The sequence below is a fragment of the Lichenostomus cassidix genome, unplaced genomic scaffold (assembly GCF_008360975.1).
Source record: "Lichenostomus cassidix isolate B80296 unplaced genomic scaffold, HeHo_3.0 HiC_scaffold_45, whole genome shotgun sequence".
Classification (NCBI taxonomy): Eukaryota; Metazoa; Chordata; class Aves; order Passeriformes; family Meliphagidae; genus Lichenostomus; species Lichenostomus cassidix.
Genome location: NW_028147789.1, coordinates 152,901 through 178,054, shown reverse-complemented (window position 1 = coordinate 178,054; position 25,154 = coordinate 152,901). Strand labels below are relative to the sequence as shown.

Here is a 25,154-nt window from a genome sequence, read left to right as displayed (position 1 = left end):
AATACAAGTAACCAAGGAAGCATTAGGTGGGACACAACTTAGTAGTCACAGAAGTAGGGAGTTAACACATGGCCACACTGATCTCTGGCATTTGTACTAAGCCCTGTAGGTACAACCCAGCAGGGCCCCTCACTCACTTGTCTGCAGGGGCTGCCCTGTGGGCACCTCGGGGGCTCCACTGGGGAGCTGCTCTCCTGGGGAGCTTTATCCTCCTCCCAGGCCACCCTTGGCTTCCTCAGGGATCTCTTCTCCATTCTGCAGGAGAAATAAAAAGGCTGGAACTGGAGAAGGGGTTGTGAGAAATGTACTCTTACTACTTAAATTTTGAAAGGATTTATTCACTCATTTTCATAGTGCAAACAAGGATAAGAGGCTTAGAATGGCTGTCTGCCGTTACACAAAGCCAAGTGCAGCGCTGGGTGCTTAGCCACCCGCAGTGGGGTAGCCAGAGGCACACCTTCGGGTTAGGGGATACAGTTTTTATAACCCTCTAACCCCTCTGCCTTCAGGTGCTCCGATTGGCTCTTTGTCTTCAGTCCTCCTTGGCTCGTCCTTTCTAGGATTTTCTGATAGGTTAGCTGCATGCCCAGCTCTCCTGTTTCTTAACCATAACATTTTAGTTAGCCACAACAAATTAACAATTAGACATAACAAACCTATAGAGGTAGCCATAACATTATCAGTTAACCCCAACTAAATCTAGGGAGGGAGTCATAACATGTACAAAACCATTAACAAATAACCGTAACAAAAACCTCATAACCCTTTATGAAAGCCAACTCCATGACTTCATTTATAACAGGGGAAATGGGAATCTGGGGAAATACCTTAGCACCAATGGGCTGCTGAGAAAGCAGGGAAGCCCTGGGCCAGCTCCACAGTCCCGTCCTGTCCTGTTGCTGTCCTGCTGGACACTGACCACAGGGGCTGCACTGAGGTGTCACAAAGGGCTCCCCTGTGACACAGCACCTGCCCCCAGCAATGGCTCCCTGGGATTGTTGACATGGAACTTGTCCGCAGCAACAGATCCCAGTGACCAATGCCCAGGCAGGAAGGTTCTGGGTGTCCCTGGGTGGCACGGGGACAGCTCAGTCCTGGGCACATGGGTGCTCCCAAAGGACCTCCAGGCCCCCTTTGCCCTCATGCCCCTGCTGCCCTCCAGCATGTCCCAGAGCCCTGTGTTCAGACAGTCCTGTGTGCTCTCAGGATGTCCCTGTCAGTGCCCTGCAGAGCCTCTGCCTCCTGACAACATGTCGTGGGTGAGATTTGCTCAAGCCTAACAAATCACTGGGTTTGACACCTCAGCTTTTCTCTGCCTCACACCATCAGAAGAGCTTGTGCAGAAAAGGGGACAAAGAAAATGAAACTTCTTCTGCTGAGATTGCCCTTTCTGGATTTGGCAGCTCCCAGCAATTGTGATTCACCTCTCCCTGGTGTTTGCTTGATCTGCTCTGGCACCATGATGGTGACCACCCTCTTACAACCACAGCCCCTTTCCCACTTGGAACATCACCTCCAGCACTGCTCTGCTTGGGACGATGGTGCTGAACAGAAAGTCTGTGCTGAACCTGGAAAATCTCATCAAGAACAACTGAACTGGAGTGGACTTCTTGCTGGAGTTTTTCCCCAATCCTACAAAATCTTCATGGTGTTGTAAAACAAATAGGTAGACTTAGAGATGCCCATCTTAGATGAGCACCCACTGCTTGATCTACTCTGAGTAGATCCCATGCCTTAAGCACTTCATGGTCACTGTGACTCCAGCCTGACAAAGATGTGCTGCGATGCCTCTTTCTGTTACAGGGACTCCATTTGCACAGTAAACAGTAAATTTGCTAACCGTGGCATTTCTTCATGTTTCTGGGGTTTCTGAGGGGCTCCCATGCTGTTTGTGGAGTGGATTCCCAGGCGGTTCGTAGTGTGGGTTCACAGGAGTTTCCTGGTGGACTTCCCAGAAGGGTTCCCAGGAGGTTCCTGAGCAGTGCCCAGCTCGTTTCCAGGGGGCTTCCTGGGCAGTTCCTGGGTTGGGTTTCAGAGGGGCTCCTGTTGACGTTCTTGGGTGTTTCCCAGGGGGGTTCCCAGGTGGGTTCCTGGGTGGTTCCTGGGCAGTTTTAGGGAAGTTCCTGGTGGGGGTTTCCTGGGCAGTTTTCAGGAGGTTCCTGGGGTTGTTCCCTGGGTGGGTTCCCATGTGGTTCCTGGCCTGATCCTGGGATGGGTTCCCAGGTGAATTTAGGGTGGCTGCTGGATGGGTCCCTGGGCAGTTCTAGGGATATTCCTGCGGTGGTTTCCCTGGGTGGGTTCCCAGGTGGTTCCTGGGCAGGTTCCCAGGCCATTCCCATGGTGGTTCCAGTCTCAGTGGGGCCGCTGCCCTGTTCCTGCTGCCCCACTCCCTCTTGCCCTCCCAGCGTGTCCCTTACCGGCCCCGTGCTGGGAGTGGCTCCATGTTGGCAGCACTGCCCTGGCACTGGCACTCGGGGCTCCTGGTGCCCAGGGAGCTGTGGGACAGAAGGAGCACAGAGATGGAAGTACTGTGTTCCAAAGGGGATCTGGCCTGGAATTTCACTGCTTTTTAACCAAAGAGATTTGCTCAAGCCTAACAGAAATGACTGGGTTTGGCTTTGGGATGTGTAAACATCCCATTACTGAAACGTGCTGTGGGGAAAGGACTGGGGACCCTGTGGACAGGTAACTGGGCCTACAGTTAGAGAAAACTGAGTTCTATTGGCATCCTAACAGGAGTTACAACAGTATGGAAATTCTAGGGTAAATCATGGTTGCTGCTCCCTGGATGGAATGAGGTTGTCAGGACTTGAAACCTATCCCAAAATGATTCCCTGAACACACACACCTGCCGAGGGGGATGGAATGGAGGGTGGAGCGGAATGGAGACACCACAGCTAGGCTCTGTGGGAATCCTTGCAGGGAAAGGAACTCAATGGTACTTTTCAGCTAATAAACCACACAGCACCTGTGAGCCAGGGGAGATAGGGGAAGATGTCCTGATGCTGAGCCAGGGACTGTGGTGAAATCTCTTTCCTCAGATGAACTTGGTTCGTTAAAGCCTATGACAGTAATATTAATGCACACCTCCATCCCAAAGTTACCCACCCCCAAGGTACGACCACCCCTCACTCTGCGTTCTGTGTTCTTTTTGACTGTATCTTTAAAAGTAAAGCGAGAGATTTTACCCCATCAGTAACAAATTGTATAAAGTCAAGAATAGGGAAGAAGTTAGGGAAGCCTCCATCATAACTGCCGGGATCAGTTGAGGGGCTGAACCTCTCTTCTTCCCTATAGGGTTGCCTGTTGGGTAAGAATCATGCTTCATGCACACTATTTGTTTTATTGGAGATTAGAGCTTGGTTTTGTATTCCGTTGAGTATGTTTTTACAGCCAGATACTATCACTGACAACCTTCAAACCTTCACCTGTCATGATTTTAATAAAGGGTGTTATTCCATAAACCGTCAGTGTGAGTCCTTCCCGGGAGCTGCCAGCAGGGAATCCACTTTAATAAATGGGAAGAGCTGCTGAGGGGTTTCCATTATGTTGTTGGTGTTTTCCTTGACTAAGTCAATCAAACACCCCCTAATCCAGCAGGACAGCTCAGTGAAGGATCCCCCTAAGGGAATGCTGACAGACTGGTCAGGCACAAGGGTCTTGGCTTTCCTGGGACACTGACAGACAAATCAAATACTAAGGGTTGAATAAATCTCTTCACAGTAAGGGCCAAGGGAGCGTCCCCTTTTCATGTCATAGTCACAATGGCCCCTTAGTTCCATGAGGTTCTGTCATGTCACAATGGAATCTCAGGTTTAGCAATGTCACAATGTATGCTTGGCTCCAAGCTGCGTTACCCCTTGGTTCAATCTTCCATCCTAGCACAATGGTCTCCTTGGTTTCAAAAAGCACCACTGTGTCACAATAGCCCCTTGGTTCCATGAGGTTCTACAGGGTCACAATGCACCATGGGTACCATGTGGCCCCGCTGTGTAAAAATTGACCCTTGGTTCCATGAGGCCCCACTGTGTCACAATGGTCTCCTGGGTTCCACAGTGTCACAATGGACCATTTTTTCCACGAGGCCCTGCTGTGTCATTATGGCCCTTTTCTTTCACAAGACCCCACAGTGTCACAGTGGCCCCTTGGTTCCCTGAATGGGTGGGTCAGTGCTCCTGTACACTCAGCAGCTGGAGGGACACTGTGCTAGACCAACCAGGCCTTGTAGCTTCCTCCTGCTCCTCAGCAGGCAGAGCAGCTCCTTTCAGAGCACAGAACTGAAAGAGCTCAACACCCAGGTCACCTGTGCACTGGCATCCTCTTCTCCAGGGACACACAACACCACCTTCAGCTTGGAGGCCACAACTGCTTTCCCCTCCCAGCAGCATCCACTGCTGCTGTGTTCTGCCCGGGCTGCTGCTGCACCCTGAGGCCAAGGCTGGCTCTGGTGTCTCCTGTCAAGGTTTTCCCCTGTTCTCCCCTGTTACCCAGCAGTTTGGTAACAACTCAAATTCCTTTCTTGTCTCGGGGAACAGCTCTGGCCTCAAGTGGGGAAATCACACACCACCTCTTGAGCCTCATTGTGCCAGTGAAAAAATTGAATTTAATATTTTCCTGAAAAAACTCTTTATTACAAAATAATGGCTGGCAGTTGCTGAGGAACAGAACACCTACTGGCTGGTCTCTACACATCTCTCCGTGTCATCCTGCCGATGCTGTAGGTCTTGGGCCAGCTGTGACTGCAGCAGGGACACCTGAAAGAGGCACAAAGCCCAGCTCAGACAAGCCCACACTTCAGGAGCATCTGCAGCCCCACAGTACTGGCTGTCAGGGCAGACACAGCCTCCAACTGCAGCCCTGGCAAACACTTTGTCCTTGTAGAAGGGGAAGGAAGAGGCTCCCAGACCGCCTCTGGACAGAACTCAGGGCACTGATCCCTGTTCCACAGGCTGTGCCTCAGCAGGAGGGCTGCTGCTTACCTGAGGCACTGAAGAACTCCTCTACTCGAGCTCCTTGGAAGCCCCACACACAGGGAGCAAACTGTCCCTCTCCTGACGCCTACAACGTCCCATCTGGCTCCTCTGTTGATGTTCCACCTGCACATTGGATGGGAGAAAGGGTCACATGCAGCAAAAGGACCTCTGGATGTCAAGACAAGGAGATCTCTCTTCAGAGACCCTTAATTACACCAGAGAACACTGGGGGCATAAAGCACTCGCTGTGGGCTGTGGAAGAGAGTCAAGTGTGTGTCTGGGGACATTGGGGCAAGGAGGGGGCACCAGAGTGAAGGAAGGTGCATTTGTGAAGGCCATGGGGTGCCACAAGAGGGAAAATACAAGTGTGTGCCCACAGGAGGGAGAGGGAGAGGGAGAGGGAGAGGGAGAGGGAGAGGGAGAGGGAGAGGGAGAGGGAGAGGGAGAGGGAGAGGGAAGGAAACAAGCAGAGGACTCCAAGGTGCTGCCTGGGGAAATGTGTCGTGTTCCAGAGGAGCCTGAGGCTTTGCAGAGGCAGCAAAAGCCCATTTTACCTGCTCAGGACTCCTGGGCTCAGCATTGAGTTCCCTCCTCTCTGCCTTCTCTTCTGATGATGCAACCAGACTCAGCACACATTCCAGGCCTTTCCTTGAGTGCCGTGACAGCCGCTTTCCTTCTGCTCCAACAGCCCGCTGGGAATGCAGAGAGGAGATGCTTCCATTATTTTAAAGCACCGGAAAAGCTGTCCATCAGAACTCTCCATCTCTGGAAACATCCTCCAAGCACCAGCAGTGCAGCTGCTGTTCAGCCCTCGGTACAAAACTCTGCTCACTTTAGTCCATCAGTCAGGTCAGCTGCTCCATTCCTTTCCACACCAAATCCAAACCACCACGTGTTGCCTACCATTGCCTATGGACAGGAGAAGCAGCTCCCCATGCCCAGCTTCTGGACTGGAGCTGATTTGAACAGCCAGCTCCACAGTTGTGTCAGTCATTCCAGGTGTGCCAGGAAACATTCCTGCAGGCCAGCGGTCTCTGGCTGGAGCCAGCCAGCCAGACAAGGCTGCTGGCTGCAGCTCTGACTGCTTTGCCCAAGCAGGCCATGGACTGACAGGGATATATATTCCCACCTCTTTATGGGAAACATCATTAGAATCCTTCAGGGATGTCTGAGTGGAATGTAGATCTATCCCAGTGCCTACCTGTAGACAAGACCAGTCTGTGTCCCTGCCAGGAGCCATTCTCTGCAGGATGTTTAATTTTTTCCTTAGAGTCCCTTTGGACATTTCACTCTTGGCAAGGGCAGCACTCAGGGCTTGAGCTTTCTGCCTCCATTCGAGTTCTCTGTTTTCTCTCTGCTTCAAAGCAGCAGTCACACGCTCCAGCTCTTCCCTCATGGCTTCCCGCTCAGCTTCCCTTCTCATTTGGTTTAGTTCCTTCCTTTGCAAGGAAGTTGTGTGCATTAAATTCTTCTTTTCCAGCAGTCTCATCCGCTCCTGGTACAACTTGATTTCTCTCTCCTTCTCTGACAGGTCGGCAGTCATGCGAGTGAGATGCCCCTGCAAAGCTTTGGCCTCTGCTGCCTCTTTCTGGAGCATCTCCATTTTCTTTTCCTGTGTTTCCAGTTTTTCTGTTTTAATTTGAAAGATGGGCATTACAGTCTGGAGTTCTTCTTGAAGGGAGCAATTCCTTTCTGTCACTGTATTTGCTCGGGTTTCAGAGGCTGTGACTGATTCTTCCAGAAGCTTGATCTGACACTCCAGTTTTTCTTTATCTGCCTGCAGACTGTCCCGTTCATGCTGCAAAATAGGGAGAAAAAGAGTCGGTGATTCAACTCTCTCCGTTTGCTTTTCATAACCAGATCTGAACTCCTGCTGCAGTGGCAGGCACGGGCTGCCCCTCTCTCCCTGCCTCTCGGGATGCTGCAGACCTTTCCTGGGCCTCTCCTTGTTGCCACATCTTTCCCAGCTCCCTCAGCATATCCCAGGTTCCTTTCTGCCCTTCCCTGACCTCCTGGTGCTCTACTCAAGAGTTCCTTTGAGGAGGAATAAAGCTCCAAGTGCAGACATTGAGAACTACAGCTTCGAGGGCAGAAAGCTCCAGCGTGGAGGAAAATCAGCAGCCTCAGGCTTAACTGGGTTTGACGTGCCTATGACACCTTTTCCTCCTTACTCAGAAGAATGCAATTCGGAAAGTTAAACTGGAAAAAGGTGCTCCTTAGATATAGCAAGAGAAGGCTCCCAAAAGCAACAAAATGGCCCTTCATGGCATCTGCCATTCTCACCAGCGCATCCTTTCTTTCCTTCTCTGCGTTCTCCAATTTCCTCTGCAGAGATGCCACCTCCTGATGAAGAGTCACAGCCTCTTCCTTTCTTGCAGTGGCCTCTTCCTTCAGGGCAGTTTCCAGAGAGTTCTTGCGTTCTGCTTTCCACATCACTGCACAGGGGAAGGGGAAGGGGAAGGGGAAGGAGAAGGAGAAGGAGAAGGAGAAGGAGAAGGAGAAGGAGAAGGAGAAGGAGAAGGAGAAGGAGAAGGAGAAGGAGAAGGAGAAGGAGAAGGAAAAGGGCACAGCAAAGGCAAACTGATGTGAATCCTCCATCACTGCCTGGCTGTGTTTGCCAGGCCCTAAGTCCACAAAGGCTTCCAAAGCTGACAGAAATGATGGAAAGTTGTGGGCAGACAAAAAAAAGAAGAATGAAAGGTGCACAATTCAGAGGAATATGGGGGCTTAGGCTCATGCAGAGTGGGCAAAGAGAGAAAAAGGAGTGGGAGGCCTGTCCAGCCCTGCTACAGAGAGGCCAAGAGCCTGGAGGCTCTGGGATGGCCTGGAGTTGGGAGGAATCAAGCTAAGGCATCCACCTACAGCTCCTTAGCAGAGACACGGCACCTGAAAGGCACCACCTCTGCATGTGGTCACTTGTAGCACAGCCAGATGCACTGCCAGCCATGGGATCTATCTCTATAAAATGCTTTCACTGGCACTGCTATGGATAAGTCTCCTGCTGGTTGTTTTTCTCCTCTCCCATCTCCAGGCACTGCAGTTTTCCTCTGCATAGCATCAGAGATCCCTCCTGGTGTGACAGAATGGGGAAATGGGTGGGAGAGTAGAAGCTGTACCTTCCTGGCCTTCAGCCAGCTGTTTTTGCAGCTCCTGATTGCAGGCACTTAAATAGTCCCTCTGAGCCTCCGTCGTGCTCAGCTGCAGCTTCAAGGCCTGAATCTTCTTCCTCGCATCATTCTGGAAGAGGTAAGAGGAGCAGAATCACCTCACAGGGCCACTGCTGGCAGGAGACAAAGGCAGTCTCTTCCTTTCTTGCAGTGGCCTTCGTACAAACACGAAGGCAGAAATAGCCCATGTGGGAGAGGGCAGCTGGACAGAACTGGTAGATGTGACTGTGATCCCCCTTCCTCCCCACGGCAGTGAGCCAACCCCCCTACAAGGACTGCCACTTGTTCTGGCATCGGCACTCTGCTCGTGCAGCAGCAGGACAGGATTTCTGGGTGCACTGGGCACACATTACCAGATCTTTCTGTGAATGCTCCAGGTGCTGCCACAGGTTTTGCAGGGCTGCTGCCACTCTGTCCACTGTGAGTTCTGTGGGGACATTGCTGGCCTGAGAAGCAGTTAGGCTCACAACATGACCCTCGTCTGAAAAGAGAAGACATTGTGGTTCAAGATTGAATCCCAGGGCCTCCAACAAACAAGGCCTCTTTCTACCCAGGAGAAGCTGGCAGTGCCTTTGTCATTGTCCTAGATCTCGCCTTGCAGCAGGACTTGTGTCACAGGCTGACGTTATTTTGATGACCACTGATGTCAGCACTGCCCCAAGGATGACTGCATGGGCCCTGTGGCTTGACAGGACTTGGGCCCTTTTCCCTTCTGGCACTGCTCTTTTCTCCCCATACTAACATGGACTTGTGACTCCGCAGGGATGTCAAGCTGCCAAGACTTCCCAAAGCTGGAGTCAGCCTAAACTGAAAGGCTGAGTCTGTCACACCAGGATTACCACGAGCCACTCCTCACTCCACCTGCTCTCCCACATGTGCTCTGCATGCATGCTAACACAGCCTGCCACACTTGCCTGAGCTCCCAGTGACCAAGTGGCTGCTGTCCCTGATGATGCGGTGGAGAACCAAGAGCAGTTTGTCCAGCTGGGATTGAGCTTCCGAGGGGACACCACTGGGTTGCTCACACTGTGTGGCCAAGGCCTCTGCTCTAGCCTCTGAGCTACGGAGCCTCAAATGCAGCTCAGAGACCTCAGCCTCCAGCACCTGCACCGAGTCCCTCAAGCGCCGTTCGCCTGCTCGGGACTCCTCCAGCTCCTGCAGCAGCTGCTTCTCTTGCGTTGCCTGGGCAGCATCCTTCTCCAGCACTGCTTCCTGCAGGGAGCGTATCTGGAACATGGATGCACAGAGCCTCAGGGAGGGGCTGCTCCTGAGGCAGCAGAGCAGGCAGGAGGGCAAGGAACAAAGGAGAAATGACTTCAAGCAAAAAACACACCGGTCACAGAAGGGGCAAAGCCAAGCATTCAAATGGAGACAAATAAAGTCAAAAGAAAGAAAGGGAGGCAATGGGCATCCTTGATGGGGCAGCCCTGAACACTGGATGAACTGGCTGTGCTGGAAGTGCCCTCCCTAGCCTGCCATAACCCCACCTGTGTCCCCACATTGCTCAGTGCCTGGCACAGGCACAAACTCCACCTGGGACAACACTGGTAACAGGAGGGATGGAAGAGCTCCAAAGGAGTCTGCTCCTGCTTCTCCTTGGTGAGTTCATGCTGGAACCCAGGAGAGAACAGGGGAAAACCTTGGCAGGAGACACCAGAGCCAGCCTTGGCTTCAGGGTGCAGCAGCACATGGCAGCACACGGCAGCAGTGGATGCTGCCGGGAGAGGGAGGCAGTTGGAGCCTCCAAGCTGAAGGTGGTGTTGTGTGTCCCTGGAGAAGAGGATGCCAGTGCACAGGTTACCTGGGTGTTGAGCTCTTTCAGTTCTCCTATGCGGTCTGAGAGGAGCTCCTCACCCCGTCGAACAGCAGAATGAAGCTGAGATATTTCTTTGATCCAGTTTTCTTTCGCGCTCGTGAGGCTCAGTTCCTTCTCTTCCAGAGTTACAGCCGGCCTGTGGAGCAAAGCAACAGATGGCCATGAGAGACATTCGTGTCCCTCGGGCTCCTCAGAGGGGAACCTGGCTTAGATCAGAAATCATGGGTTTAAGATTGCTCTGCCACGCAAAGGAATCAGGATGCCAGGCTGATCCAGCTCCCAAAGGGTTCAAGTTACCAGACCCGAGGTGGAGCTGATGGATGTGTCCTGCTCCTTACACTGCAACTTGGGCAGGGTTAAGACACTGACCTAACAACAGAACACATCCTTAGAGGGAAAGAGCTACTCCAAAAACCTTTGTCTTCAGGAAAACTGTAACTGAAGGCTCAAAAGAAATGAAGAACAACATCAAGAGAATGAAACACATCTGCATGGACAGTTCAGAATTCTGCCACTTAGGAAATGCTGGCAGATGCACAGATCAGAAAGAGGGAATCCATTCAGCACAATGCAGAGTCCCACAGGCTTTCATTTACCTGGCTTTTTCCCTCTCTAGGGTCTCACTCCCGTCTTGCTGAGCTTTGTGGATAATCAGTTCCTGGGACTCTCTGCAGGCTGCCAGCCGAGATGTCAACTCTCCGACCTCAAGTCAAACAGAACAAAGCAGTCAGAGGCTACAGCCTGTCCCTGTCAGCCACAGCAGAGACTGTGAGGAAAGGCAAAGGACAACTTTCCATTTCTCCCTGTCCAGAGAGGACCAGATTCACAATGGATATGGACAACTTGTTTCCAACTCTCATTGGGTCACCAAGGGCATCTGGAAAAGCACCTCACAACCAAGGCTAGCAGGAAGAGGCCAGCAGAAATCCATGCTGATGGTTGCTGGTCAAGAGCCCAGAGCACTAACCCAGCTGTCCAGGGCAGCAGCTGAGATTCAGCAGAGCACAGAGTGACCTTCAGAGCAGCTGCCATGGAGCCCACAGCATGAGGTAGCCCCAGGGAGCACTCTCTCAGTTGCTGCTCTGCCATGAAAAGGCAAGAAGGGCAGAGAGCACCTCCTGGATGATTGCAGTGCCACTGCTGTTTCACTCATCTGCTTTTGTAGAGCCTCCCTTTGCTCAAGGAGGAGATTAATTTCCTCTTTGATGCCTACTAGTGGGAAATTGAGTCCTGCCTGGTAGAAAGCTCTTCTCTCAGTGCCTGCAGGAACAGGGAGGGAAAGAGCAGAAATGACCAATGAGCAAGGAAGATTGCTCCAGAGAGTGGGGAGAAGCAGCAAGCAGAGAGACAGCTCCCCTGAAGGTAAAAGCTGTACTGAGGGGGTGGGCATCAAGGGGAAAAAAGCTGTAGAACACAGAGCTGGGGAGACCAGCAAAGCAGTGCAGGACCACAAGTGCCAAGGCAAGAAAGAAAGGGCCTCAAGTGGCTGAGTGAATGGAAAGGTGTCGAGCTGAGTGTGGCCTCAGGAGCTGAGCCTGTGGCCAATGGGGAAGACAAGCAGAAGTCCTCACTCGAGTTGCCCCTCATCTCCTTGCCAATGCTTCCCAAACCAATCCAAAGAATGCTGTGCATCAGTGGATCTTGGGGTTGAGAGGATGTTCCCAGAATCTGCATACTGGGAACTGTCAGTGCAGATAAGGGAACTGGCCATGCTGTCCCTGTTGTCTAATGGCACTTGAAAGCCCACATCCAGCTCTCAGTCAGGAATTCTCTTCCTATTCCAAAATACCCCTGAGATGCCTCTTCTGATCCCAGCAAGAACAGCTGTCCATTCATGGAGAACCAGTTCCAAAATGCAGCTAAATATGCAAAACCCACTTCTACGCTGAGCACAGTTTGTGCTTAGTGCATTTCTTCCTAGGATTGCAGTGAAATTAAAAGGGTCCTCTGAGGTCAGGTTCCTGCTACAGTTCTACAGAGTCTCTGTCACAGACCTTGTGGAGCTGACAGAAGAGAGAACTCTCCTTTGGTGGAAAATGGGCTGAGGAAAAAAGGCACAGAGACACGATTCCCCCTTCAGAGCAGCCAGGAGGGCCATGGCAGAGCAGCTTCTCCCTTCCAGGCTTCCTGCATTTGCCTTCCTTAAATCCCATTGCAAAATGGTCCTGAGCCAGCTCAGCACAGATATACTCACCTCAGGGGCTCCTGGGGAGAGTTGCTGGTGAGCAAGTATTTGAGAAGTGAGCTGCTGGCTCATTCCAAGCCCTCGAGCTTCCTGGAGGAGCACAGGTAAGAGCACACTCAGACTGCATGGCTGGCCCTCAGGGAGTCACCCTGAAATGCTTCCAAGCCAGGAGCCTCCTGCTCCCTCCCAGGCCAGCACCAAAGCTGCCGCCAGCTCTGGAACAGCCAACTGTTAATCCCTTGTTATTCTCAAAGGGAACCTTTCCCTGTGGGACAGCCCAGGCCCACCCAGCCCCACACTGGGCTTGGCATAGGGAGAGCAGCAGCTTTCTCACCTGCTGAGTCTCCATCTGCCCCTTGGCATGAGCAGGGTGCAAATGCCAATGTCCAGGGGGTGCTGGCAGTAGCAAGGTTAAATGTACATGTCTAAAGGCTGTTCACCTTTGCAGAGTCAACAGCACAATACCAAAGTGCCATTGGCCTTTGCAAGGTCCAAACCCCAAGTTTCCAAGAGCTGTTGGCAGCTGCAGAGTCCAAAACGCAACATTCCATGGGCTGTTGACAGTTGCCAGGGTCCAAACCCCAACATTCCAGGGGTTGTGGGAGAGCTCCCTCCCCTGGCTCTGCCCCCATCCCAGCTCCCTGCTGGCCCTGGCACTTGCTCTGCCACCCCCATGTCCCCACAGCCTGCTGGGGAGTTGGGCAGAGGCCTGGCTAGTAACATGAGCTCAAAGCTGCAGGTCCAGACAGCATGAGTTTTAAGGACCAGCATTGCCAAGACAGCAGGGTTTGACCCACATACTTTTTATGGATGCACTCAGTTCCTGAGTCACAGGAATTCTTCTGTCTTCGCTGACAAAGGGGAGATGTAAGAAAATGCCTAAAAAGGTTCTTACTGGATAAAAATATTCATGGAAAGGAAAACTTTGAGTTTAGAAAAATCACATGAGGAGGAAAAATGGTGTTTCAGGATCTTTAGAAATTTCTACTGTGCAATGGCTCATAAAACAGATTAAGAATCCTGAGACATCCACGAGTGAATGTTTTTTCTCTGCTCTCTGTTTGGCAATACATCAATAGATCTTCTAGGCAGAAGAAAAGTCTTGCTGACTACATCAAAGATTCCTCACTAGGAACAGGCCTTCAGGAACAAAACAGCTTGAAAAAGCTTTGTCAGGTATTTTTCACTCCTATCTTTGAGAACACTTGTCTGTGCCCCTTAGGATTTTTTCCCCCATTTGATGGGAATTGGTTTCTGAGCAGTGCACACACACTGTGCTCCTCACAGGGAAGAGCAGAGCTGCACCTGCCTTCTCCAGGGCCCCTCTCTGGGTCAGAGCTCAGCCCTCCCATGGCATCGCCTGTCCCAGGGGCACATCTGGCACCACTTGGGCCTGCACGGGTACACAGGTTCCCAGAACCCCCAGAGATGTCAGCAGGGAGAAAAGGACAGCCCTGCTTTTCCCCAGAGACCACCTGAGCAGGTGATGCTCAGCTGGCAGCCCCAGCTCATGGGCATGGTCCCTGCTGAGGCTGTGCTGACTTTTGGCCACTGTGCTCACTTGTCAAGAAAAGAAAAATCAGCACTCAGCTCATGGTCTTTTCTGATTCAAGGGGGATTTTCAAACAAAAAGATAGAAAGGAAGAATCCAGATCCAGCTCTAAGACTGAATGAAAAATCCAAGACATCAAAGATGTTGAGCCACTTAATTCCCAGGATCTGTTTAACACAGCCAGGATGCTCAGTGCTAGACTTGTAGGTGCCAGAGACCATTGGCCTGGCCTGAGTGGCTCTCCCTGCCTGGGACACCCTCCTCATCCTGTCCATGGCCTGTTGCTGTGGAAGGGCTGGAGATGGGCACTGACACCCTTTGGAGAGCAGCTGAGCTGTCCCTCAGGCCTGCTGTTGGGTGAAAACCACCAGCGCTTTGGAGCCAAAAAGGGAAGAAAAGGGAGAAAGGAAGGGAAGGCCCACCTCTTATTTACCTTCACTCCATGCTGTGCACTCTCCACTCCTTTGTTTGATAACACCTCTAATTCCCATTTCTCCTAGCACGGAACAGCTCTGACCTCAAGAGGGGAAATTGCACAAGACCTCACAAGAGTCTCATTGTGCCAGTGAAAAATGGCTATAATTTTCTTCTGAGAAGAAGTGCCATGGAAAAAGGTTTAAAAACGTTTGTAACTAGGAGATGCTTGCAAATGCAAAGACCACACTCTTATGTTAATTTAATTGTTTGTAGTGCGATCTTTGTGTCCTTTTATTTTATTTGGGTAGCTGCCCTTGGACAGATGTCACCCAGAAGTCTTACTCTTCAGGGATTATTCATTTCTTGTTTGGGCTTCCTTCTCCATACATCATTCTCTCTCCTCACCTATGTTTTTTTTTCTCACATATTCACTGTCCCCAGACATATACTGTCCCCAGAAATCATCTCCTCCATGAAGAAATGTTTCATAGATCCTAATCCTCAACATAAGGTGAGGTTTGACAGCAGCAGATTAATGTGACAGGAACAGATATAAAAGGCCTTGTCCTGCAGTGTTGATGCCATTTCTCCCACCCATGAGCTCTTTGTCTTAGCAGAAATCTTTCCATTCAAATGAAGACAAGAGGTGCATTACCTGAGGTCATTATCGTTTCTAGCAGGTCTGGCTGTTGAATGCTTGGGCTTTCTCTCTGGATACTGACAATCCAGGGATGTCAGTGCTAAATTAAGGTTCAGAGACCAATCCAGCTGTCCGGGGTTAATGATAAGACTCTCTCCTCCGAGAGCGAAGGGCCCCGACACCCCCTCCCCCACCCACAACAGAACCTCTCAGATGAAAGTGAAGAAAAAACTATTTATTTAACAAAACCACGCAGAGTGCCCTACAAGGCACAGGGGAAGGGGAAAACAAGGTGAAAGGCAGTTATTCAACCTGAATAAAAAGTCCTTTTCTCAGACGCAGTCCCTCTCCTCCTCGCCCCCCACCCGGGGCCGGGTGGAGCTCCCTGGAGAGCTCTGCTGTCCTCTGGCCCTCCTGGGTCTCCGGGTGGCAAAGCAGATCGAAGAGAAGGGGTCCAAACGAGGAAAAAAGAAGAAGAATGGAAAAAACGGGAACAGAGCTCACTCCGACCCCCGTCCAGCACGCAGTCTCTGCCGAGCCACGAATCCTCCCCCGGAGCGAGGCTTGGGGAAAAATGTTTTCAAAAAAACCCGCGTTTCTCTCTGCGGCTGGGTGCAGTTAAAGAGACAGGACCACACATTTTTTTTCTTTCTTGGGCATATAAGCCAACGATAGGGGATAAAGGATTATCATATCATCAATCCAAGACACCAGCTTCCAAGTCTCTGCTTCCAGAACAGCAGCTTTGGGCTCCCTGAGCACAGCTATGAAGGAGCAGGACAGCTGCTTGCGAAGGTCAGACAGCTCCTGGCTGCTCCCTGCACATCTCTCCAAGTCATCCTGACGGTGCTGTTGGTCTTGGGCCAGCTGCAACTGCAGCAGGGTCACCTGAAAGAGGCACAAGGCCCAACTCAGACAAGCCCACACTTCAGGAGCATCTGCAGCCCCACAGTACTGGCTGTTGGGGCAGACACAGCCTCCAACTCCAGCCTTGGAAAACACTTCATCCTTGTAGAAGGGGAAGGAAAGAGGCTCCCAGACTGCCCCTGGACGGAGCTCAGATTATCACCAATTCAAGCTTCTTGCTGGCAAAGCCTTCCCACGTACAACTGTCAGTCATCACAGGTCTATTGGAGAGCATTCTGACAGGATTTAGTAACCCAATGCTGACTTTCAAAGCACAGATTAGGGCCACTGACCTCTTTCTCCACAGACTGTGCCTCAGCAGTAGGGCTGCTGCTTAGCCAAGGTATTGGAGAACTCTTTGACTTCAGCAAGCCAGCCCATGGACAGGGAGCAAACTCCCCCTCCCAAACTTTAGAGCATTCCACACAGGAGCAGACCAGAATGTGAAGATCAAAGCCTGGGGGAATAATGAGCCTTAAAAGCACTGCTGAAGCCTTGAAACTCCTCCAACTCTGTTCTTTCCTGACACCACAGGGCTGCATCTGCTGGACTGGCTGAAGGCAGAGAGCCAGCTTCTCCCACCTGCTGCTCAGTTTGCAGTGCAGCCAAAGCATGCAAAAGGGTTCAGTAGCTAGCAAGTGCATTCTTCCACTGATACACCAAACATCCATTGAGTGCTGAGGTCTGTGACTCGGTGTGACAGCATGGCCGTAGAACACCGAGTGCCTCAAGGCCACAGGATTAGGAGCAGGTAAACAGGGACAGAGACAGGAGGGGAGAGTGAGATCCAGGGCCCAAAAAGAAAAGCAAGAGGAAGCAAAAGTGAAGACTGACTAGGACCAGTCAATTGACCACGAATACCTGAGAGACATTCTGAGACAAGGACACAAAGATGAAAACCTTGTTGTGAGTGGGCGATCAAAGAGAGAGAAAGGAGTGGGGCTGCCTTTCCAGCCCTGCTACAGAGAGGCCAAGAGCCTGGAGGCTCTGGGATGGCCTGGAGTTGGGAGGAATCAAGCTGAGGCATCCACCTACAGCTCCTTAGCAGAGACACGGCACCTGAAAGGCACCACTTCTGCATGTGGTCACTTGTAGCACAGCCAGATGCACTGCCAGCCATGGGATCTATCTCTATAAAAAGCTTTCACTGGCACTGCTACGGATAAGTCTCCTGCTGGTTGTTTTCCTCCTCTCCCATCTCCAGGCACTGCAGTTTTCCTCTGCATGGCATCAGAGATCCCCGCTGGTGTGACAGATTGGGGAAATGGGTGGGAGCTTCCTTTCATTACCAAATGCCTCTTTTTAATGCTTTAATTTAATTAAATTCCACCCTAATTAAACAACTAACCCTTACACTTGTATCACTTAAATATTTTTAAAGTATTTTTTAATTACTTAAAAATTTATTAATTCCTTAGCAGTAATTTACTTAATGGCCACTTTTTGGGGCTCTCTGGGTGTTTTTTGAGGCATTTCAGTGCCAAAATCACCTCTTAACCTTCATTTTTTTTACATTTAAAATTTCTCCTTAAAACATTAATATTCAAATTTAGACAATCTTTTTCAGTTTTCAAATTTCCAGGTATGGGAGTGAGGAGAATTTCGTGCTTGGGTTTTCAGGAGCTTTCTTGAGGCATTTTAGTGCCAAAAGCACTCTTTCAACACCACCCCCACCTTATATTAAAACCCCCCATTTTTTAATGTAAGTTAAACGTGGCTTTATTTCATTTATATTTATTTATATTTATTTATATTTATTTATATTTATTTATATTTATTATGCTTCCACTCAATTTTACTTAAATTTGGATGATTTTTAAGGGGGATTTGAGGCTTTTTCAGGGAGGTTTTGATAGGTTTTGGTACCAAAGCTGCCTGTTCAACCGTCCGTTTTTAAAATGTAACTTAAATATCACCTTGGAGGGGACTGGGGGGACAAGCCCGGGGGGGATTTGGGTATCCTGGGAGGCATGAGGGAGTCTGAGGGGAGTTTTTGGGAGCCATGGGGGATTTGGTGGGTGTCCCTAGAGAGGCGCTTGAGGGGCTTAAGGGGGCGCTGCGTGTTTCCCAAGGGGGGTTTACTGGGTGCTCTAGGTTAAGGTTTGGGGTGTCCTTGGGAGGAGCTGGGGGTCTCTAAGGCAGTTTAAGGAGGGTTTGGGGGCATATGGGAGGTCTAAGGGAGTTCTGAGGGTCCCAACACAGTCTCTGGAAGTATTCTGGGCATCCTGGAGTTCGCTAAGGAGGGTTTGCAGGGGATCTCAAGGGTTTTGGGGGTCTCTGGTGGGGTTAAGGAGGATTTGAGGTCCCTAAGGGAGGGTTCTGGGGAGTGTTGAGGGGGGATAAGGGGTTTTTGTGGAAGAGGCACTATGGGGAAAGAGGCCAGACTTTAGGAAAGGGTGTGGGGTTTGGGAGGGTCCTGAAGGAGTTTGGGGTGTGTGGGAGTGGAGCATCCAGGGGGATTAAGGATGAGTTGGATCTCCCTGGGTGGAGCTTGAGGGGGCCCCTAAAGAGAGTTTGAGGCATTGGATGAGTTACCTGGGGTCGGGGCTGGGGGAGCTTAAGGGGCATTCAGTACATCCTGGGGGGATTTAAGAGAGGATTTGGCCGGGCCTTGAAGGCATTCCGGGAGGTCTTGAGATGGGGGTTGGGGACAAAGGGGTGAGGTTTGTAGACGGATTAAGGAGGATTTGAAGGGCCCTGGAAGAGTCGTTTGGGTGGTTCCTGGTGGGTTTAGGGAGGTCCCTAGGGGAGATGTGGAGGGATTTAAGGGGGGTTTGGGGACCCTCAGAGGATCCTTGCAGGGGAACTTGGTGGGGGGTGGTGCGGTGCCTCCTGAGGGTATCTGGGGGTTCCAGGGGTGTTTGGGGAGTCGCTGGAGGTAGGGGGGCACTTAAAGGGTCCTGGGGGATGGGGTTTAAGGGGTCCCAGGGGTCCCAGTTCAGCTGCATTTTTCCCCTGTCCACAGCAGGTGTTGCAGATCCTGGAGGGGCTGCACTGCCTGTGGCACTCCCTTATGGAGATTGACTTGAGCTCCCCCACAGGTGGGAGACTCTAAAAACATCTGCAAACACCCCCCCAAAACACTGCAAAAACACCCTCATAGCAATCCCAGGACCCAAAAGACCTCATTTGGGACCCCTGAGGTCCCCCATAACATACCCCAGGACTCCCCAAATACCCTCAGAGAAACCCAAATGCCCCAAACACCACCCATGATCCTCCATAGGATCCCCAAACCCATGTATGACTCATCTGTGCCCCTTCTGGTCTCACTTGGGACCCCCCCAGTCCCCCCCAGGACCCCCCAAACCCCACCTGTGACTCATCTCTGTCCTTCAGGGTCTCACCTGTAACCCCCCAAACCCCCCACTCAACCTCCCCAGGAACCCTCTCCCGACCCTTCAAAACCTTCCTGGGACCTCCCCCCCAAGACACCTTAATCTACCCCAAATTCTTCCCAAATGCCTCCAACCTCCCCAAACCCCTTCCCAGCTCCCCCAACCCCATTTTGCCCCGAACCCAAGTCACCGGGCAGGGCTGTGGTGCAGCTGTGCTAGGATGCCTCTGCCAAGGGCAGGTGCTGGCCAGGGGTGCAGAGAGAAGGAGCAGGGCAGGGAGAAGGCTGCCCTCGAGGGGCAATGGCAGTCCCAGAGAGGCACCAACCAGGCCTTTCTGCGCAGCTGGCAGAGGCCAGGCAAAGGCAGGGAGCAGACCCTGGACAGGACTGAAGGGCTGTCATGGGAAAAGTGCTAAGCACTACACAGGGCTTTATTGCTTCCACTGCATCAGCATGGATTTCTGCTGGCCTCTTCCTGATAGCCTTGGTTATGAGGTGCTTTTCCAGATGCCCTTGGTGACCCAATGAGAGTTGGAAACAAGTTGTCCATATCCATTGTGAATCTGGTCCTCTCAGGACAGGGAGAAATGGAAAGTTGTCCTTTGCCTTTCCTCACAGTCTCTGCTGTGGCTGACAGGGACAGGCTGTAGCCTCTGACTGCTTTGTTCTGTTTGACTTGAGGTCGGAGAGTTGACATCTCGGCTGGCAGCCTGCAGAGAGTCCCAGGAACTGATTATCCACAAAGCTCAGCAAGACGGGAGTGAGACCCTAGAGAGGGAAAAAGCCAGGTAAATGAAAGCCTGTGGGACTCTGCATTGTGCTGAATGGATTCCCTCTTTCTGATCTGTGCATCTGCCAGTGGCTCTGGCAAGGCAAGGCCAGGAAAAAGCATCAGGGAAGTCAAGGTGGGGGTGGGTGAGGCAGGCAATGCAAGGCAATGGAGGGGAAGGAAGTGCAGGGGAAGGACATGGAGGGGTTGATCAGGCAATGCAAGGTATGGGTAGGCAAGGGAAAGGAAATTGAAAAAGGGCAGTCAAGGTCATACCAATCCAGGGAAGAAACTGGGCATGTGATAGTGAGGAATGGGCACTCAGGGTCTAAGGCAGTGCTAAGCAGTGCAAGGCAAGGCAAGGTGTGGGACAAGCAAAGGGAAGTGCTAGACAGGCAAGGCAATGAGTTTCATAGGAGGAGCAGGCAAGGAAAGGTAAGGCCAGGAAAAAAGGGGTAGTAAAGTCAAGGTGGAGGATCCATGAACAGAGCAAGACAAAGGAGTGTAAGGAAGAGCAAGAGAAGGACAGAGGAGTCAGTAAGGCAATGCAAGTTTTGGGAAGGAAAAGCAGGGAAAGGGAGAGGGTGGGCATGGAAGGCAAAGTAAGGCAAGGAAGGGCTAAAAAATGCAAGGCAAGGCAAATAGCTTGCTTTGCCCTGCATGCCCATCCCCCACCTTGACCTACCCCTTTCTTCCCTGGCCTGGCCTTGCCTTGCCTACCCCTCCTTAGGTTTGGCCAGCCTTGCCTACCCGAACCTTGCATTCCCGTACAGAACCCCCAGTGTCCTCCCTTCCCTCTTCCTACCACTCCATATCCTTGCTCAGCCATCCCTCACCTTGACTTCCCTACCCCTTTTTTCCTGGCTTTCCCTTGCCTTGCACAGCCTGCTTCTCCTATGATTCTCATTACTTTAGCTACCTGGAACTTGCCTTGATTTGCTAACCCAGCCCTTGCCTTGCTCTGCCCTACCTACCTCTTCCTTGTCTTGCATTGCCTTTTATATCCATCCTCTACCTTGACCTACCTACTGCTTTCTTTCCTGGCCTTGCCTGCCCCTCCTTTTGCTTGCCTTGCTTTTCCTACCCCAATGTCCCATTGCCTTATGATCCTCCTTGTCCTTCCCTTGCCCTTCCTACCACTCTGTTGCCTTGTATTGACTTGCTAACCCATCACCAGCCTTGACTTCCCTACCCCTTTTTTCTGGCCTGCCCTAGCCTGCTCTTTCTTTGACTCACCTTGGCTTGCCTGCCCTAACCCTGCATTGCCTTATGAACACATCCATTTCCTTCCCTTACTCCTCCTACCATTCTTTTGTCTTGCATTGCCTTGCTCACCCATCACCCACCTTAACTTTCCTACTGTTTTTGTCCTATTCCACCACTCTTGCCTACCACTCCCTTGCCTTGCTTTGCTTTCCCCTCAATGCTCTTGCCTTGCCTTCCCTACCTCTCCCTCAATTTGCCTAGAATTGCCTACACTTTGATTACATTGCCTTCACCTGCACAGAAGGCAAGGCAGAGCAAAACAAGGGAGTGGTGGGCAGGGCAGGGCAAGGGAGACATAGGAAGGCAAAGTAATTGTAGGCTGGGCAAAAATGGGCAGTGGGGCTGAAGGCAAGATAAGGCCAAGTGACCCAAAGTGCTTTTCCTTGGGAAGCAAAGGATGTAGTTCCAGTGTTCGTGGAGCAGGTGTTCAGGTACCATGGTGTGGTACAGTCCAGCAAGACACTTCCGTCCTGGCACCTTCTGTATAGAGGCAATTACTGGACATGTTCAATACTGAAGGTGGTATCCAAATTCCACTTGGTAAGTTCCTGAATGAGAATGGCAATGGTTTTTCATGGGAAGGAAGGCCTGTAACCCCAGACATGCAGATAAGAAGCTGCCTAGTGGAGGTGATGGGTGGCAGCAACTTTCTGACCTGGCATATTTAGTGTGGAAGCATTCCCTCAATTTGTACAGTTATGGAGTTGATATCCATATTTTCAAGGTGGTCTCCTGAAAGAGTCAATTTGGTGTGTGGTTTCCACTTCTCAGAGGTGACCTCCTGAAATTTTTGGCAGTCCATTTATTTTGGACAAGGTAAGCAGCTATGCTCAGATTTGGTGTGCAGCTGATAAAGAGTGCCCAGGGGCAGATAATGTCCAGTAGCAGTGTTCTGGCACCTTTGTATAGGATCAATTCCCAGATGTTTTTGAAGAGGGGATCCCATTTCTTTGGATGTGTGCTCATAATTCCTCTCTTTGGCAAAGAAACCACTTTTGGATCCACATATTGGGTGGTCTTGGTTAATTTAATTGCTTTTCCCAGTAGGCAGTTCTCTGGCTTAGAGCTGTTGAACTGTCAGTGAGAAAGCAAACACCAATCTGTTGAGCATTTTGTCCTGGGACCTTCAGTGTGTGAGCAGTCCCTGGTGCCATTCCATTTGGATGCTGACTCTGAGACTGAAGGCTTAGGATGGTACCCAGAGCTGATAAGGAGAATGCAGATGCCAGGCTGTATGGTGCAGTTCGCTGGGTGCAAACTGGTGAAGTTGTGGGCAGCAAGAACTTCTCAGCTAGCACTTTTGTGAGCTTGGTTTTTGCCAGATCTTGTTAAGTTTGTAACCAGACTCTGCAAGAATGAAAACATTTGTTAGGGCAAAGGAGTTTGTGTTGCCGTTTGAGAGTGGTGCAAATAAGAGTTTGCACTTGGAAGGGGAAGATCAGCGCAATGTTTTTGTGCTGACACGGTTGATTTGAGAGCAGGGACGTTTCCAATTTGGCTCTGCCCTTGGGATGGTTTCGAGCCGCGCTCGGCGCATTTCCTTCATTTGCAAGTCCACAGCGCTATCCTGTGGTGGTTTCCATGAGCACTGCCAGTGCCGGGAAAACGCCAAGCGCTTTTCTGGCCTGGCCCCGTTCGTGTGGGAGCAGTTGGTGTAACAGCTCCCTTGTGGATCCTGGCTCTTGGTGACTTAAAGAATGTGATCCTACATAGAACTGGGAAGGAAGATGAATTGTCTCATTGTTGGCTATAAGGCTGCAAAAGAAAAGTGAATTCCAGCATGGCCCCTTTCTTCTAAAACCTTTTCTGTGGGACCAGCAGCTGAATGTTCACAGGTGTCTAACTGGACTCTGTGAGACTGAAAGTGCACAAGGGGTCCATAGGGCTGAGTGCACAGAGCTGTGTGTGCTGCACTTTATAAGCTGCAAGGGGAAAGTGGAGGCTAGTCCTTCCTTTTTGTTCTAGGACGTTTGGTATGCGAGCAATTGCTGGACATAGTGAGTTTCACAGCTGGGTTCTGCAAGCTGAGCAGGGTACCTGAAGCTGAGCAGGGAAGTGCATAACTCCAGGGGGTGTGTTGCTTTTCACAGGATGTGACTTATATGTAAAGACAGCAACAGCTTGCTGAACAGGCACATTTTGTGACCAATATTTATGCTTGATACATTTAGTTTATGCTCAGGAGCTGTGCATGATTGAAAGAAAGAATGTGGTAGTACACTGAGTTTGAAAGGAAAGCTCAGAGCCCTGATTCACATGGTATTGTTGATATCCTTCAAAGAGAATAGGAAACCCAGCAACTGTTTTCTCATCTCATGTTTCCAGATTAAAATTATGGAGCTGGGCTCAGCAAGAGAGCAAAAATGTAAAGATGGTTTCTGCATGCAGCTGAAAGAAAAAAATGTAACACCAATGTGAGTTGTGCAGCTTAAGGTTGCGTAGGAAACGTGATGCCCAGCACTGTCTCTTTTGTTCTAGGATTTTTTTTTTTAAGGCAGTGGATCCTGAAGGTCTCTATGCAAGACTGAAAGGAGAGGATTCAACATGCAGCTTAAAAGAAACTTCACTTCCATCTGAAACGCTTAATTCTCACCACAATCAGGGGGCAAGATGAATTCCCATGTCAGGAAGGAAACAGTTGCTGTATTAACCCTTCTCTTTGCAGTTTTTCAACTACGCACCACAGTATCAGTCTACACGTGTTCCTTCTCAGCCATTTGTACAGTCACATTTGAAGCCTAGGGACAAATTGCCAAAGTCCAGCAAAAAGCTCGTTCACAATCAGTGTTAGCTGAAAACACTCCTGCTGGCTCAAGGTCAACTTGCACCTCTTGAACTGCATCACACTCCCTGGAGAGATGCACTTTCCCTCAAGGTCTATGTACCATCTGAGTCTTTTCACTATCACAGATCCCAAACACCTTCAAAATGTCCAGCAGCTGCTCCCATAAAAAAGGCTCTAGAAGAAAAAGCCAGTGCTGGTCTTCATCTTCCCCTTGCTGCGTGTAAACCACACCAAACTCACTGTACTTTCCTTCTCAGCTACATCTTCCATAACATTTTCTGAATCTCAGAGTCTAAAGCTAAACAGAATTGTTTTCTCATAGAGCTTGGACAGCAATATATACCAGCTCAGGTAGCTTTAACTGACCTCTCCCCTAACAATTGATAACTGGAATTTGGAAGGCAGTTGAGTGCCAACGACGCTCCTCTTGCAGCCTTTAAAATGAGTACACAGCCCTGGTGCTCTCCAGGTTCATTCTCAGCCTTATGTAGCATCACCCGCTTTCATTCTCCTAGAGCTGGAAATATCCACCTACTTCCTGTACAGAACACTGTGCCAGCACAGAAGCAGTCCAGTGCCAGTGCCATGCACTTTCTTTCTCAGCTCTATGTACCATCACATTCTGCCACTCTTGTAGTCTAAATCTAAACCAAAAAGTTTTCGGCTCCATCTCGCATGGATAAATGTGCCAGAACAAGAAGCCTGCTTAGACCATGCTCCTTAGTGTGGAAACTTGTATTGGGACTGCAATCAAGGGTCAGTCCTCTTTCCTTTACAACCTGTAAACTGCTGTCACATAATGGTGCTCTGCACGTTCCTTCTCAGCTATAAGGATCCTCATGCACTTTACAGCCTCACAATGACCAAAGGTCCTGACCTACCTCTTGCACAGAAAATGTGCCAGGACAAAATCAGTTTCTTCTTTACCCCTTGTTGCATCCTTTCAAACACACACCACACAGCAAGGCTATACACATTCCTCTAAAGCTCAATGCAACATCATTATTTTTTACTCTCTCGGATCCCAAATTCAAACCCTTGGAGGTGATCCCATTAAAAAGGTCCTAGAACAAAGATCCATCACTGGCCTTCACATTCTCCTTGGAGCATATAAAACACACTCAACACATTGGTGCAATTTGCTTTGCTGCTCAGCTCTATGTACCGTAACATTCTCTTAAGCTCATAGAGTGCAGAGCAGAACTGAACATTTTAAAGCAACAACTTGCTCAGAAAAATGTGCAGGACACAGAGCTTTTGCTGACCTTTCTCTTCCTGACATTTGAAAACTTCCATTTGCACCACATGCATGTGCCTCTCTCCTTCCCCTACCTCTGTCTC

At 50.5% G+C, this 25,154-nt stretch overlaps 2 protein-coding genes across 2 annotated transcripts; both read right to left on the bottom strand.

Moving 5' to 3' along the window:
- Positions 1-5,238: 5,238 nt before the first annotated feature.
- Positions 5,239-8,644, bottom strand: LOC146420830 (uncharacterized). The gene is made up of 6 exons (XM_085047951.1): positions 8,494-8,644; positions 8,090-8,210; positions 7,257-7,408; positions 6,175-6,771; positions 5,528-5,665; positions 5,239-5,250 (listed from the first exon to the last, which is right to left on the bottom strand). The coding sequence occupies exons 3-6, from the start codon at positions 7,404-7,406 to the stop codon at positions 5,239-5,241; spliced, it is 897 nt and encodes a 298-aa protein (XP_084904077.1). The 5' UTR covers positions 7,407-7,408; positions 8,090-8,210; positions 8,494-8,644.
- A 306-nt stretch (positions 8,645-8,950) lies between these two features.
- LOC146420829 (centrosome-associated protein CEP250-like) lies at positions 8,951-12,799 on the bottom strand. The gene is made up of 5 exons (XM_085047961.1): positions 12,476-12,799; positions 12,151-12,231; positions 10,553-10,659; positions 9,942-10,092; positions 8,951-9,367 (listed from the first exon to the last, which is right to left on the bottom strand). Exons 1-5 carry the CDS (start codon positions 12,488-12,490, stop codon positions 9,032-9,034), a joined length of 690 nt encoding a protein of 229 aa, XP_084904087.1. The 5' UTR covers positions 12,491-12,799; the 3' UTR covers positions 8,951-9,031.
- Between the last annotated feature and the right edge of the window lie 12,355 nt (positions 12,800-25,154).

Bases quoted from the DNA above. Each gene is read 5' to 3' on its own strand.
- LOC146420829 (XM_085047961.1), bottom strand. The intron at 10,660-12,150 runs GTGAGTATATCT...GTTTGACTTGAG, and splicing joins TCTCCCCAGGAGCCCCTGAG to GTCGGAGAGTTGACATCTCG. The intron at 9,368-9,941 runs GTAACCTGTGCA...TCCATGTTCCAG, and splicing joins TGAAAGAGCTCAACACCCAG to ATACGCTCCCTGCAGGAAGC.
- LOC146420830 (XM_085047951.1), bottom strand. From the start codon at position 7,406: ATGTGGAAAGCAGAACGCAAGAACTCTCTGGAAACTGCCCTGAAGGAA. The intron at 6,772-7,256 runs GTGAGAATGGCA...CCTATTTTGCAG, and splicing joins AGGAAAGAAAGGATGCGCTG to CATGAACGGGACAGTCTGCA. The intron at 5,666-6,174 runs GTAGGCACTGGG...CTGCATTCCCAG, and splicing joins CAGACTGGTCTTGTCTACAG to CGGGCTGTTGGAGCAGAAGG.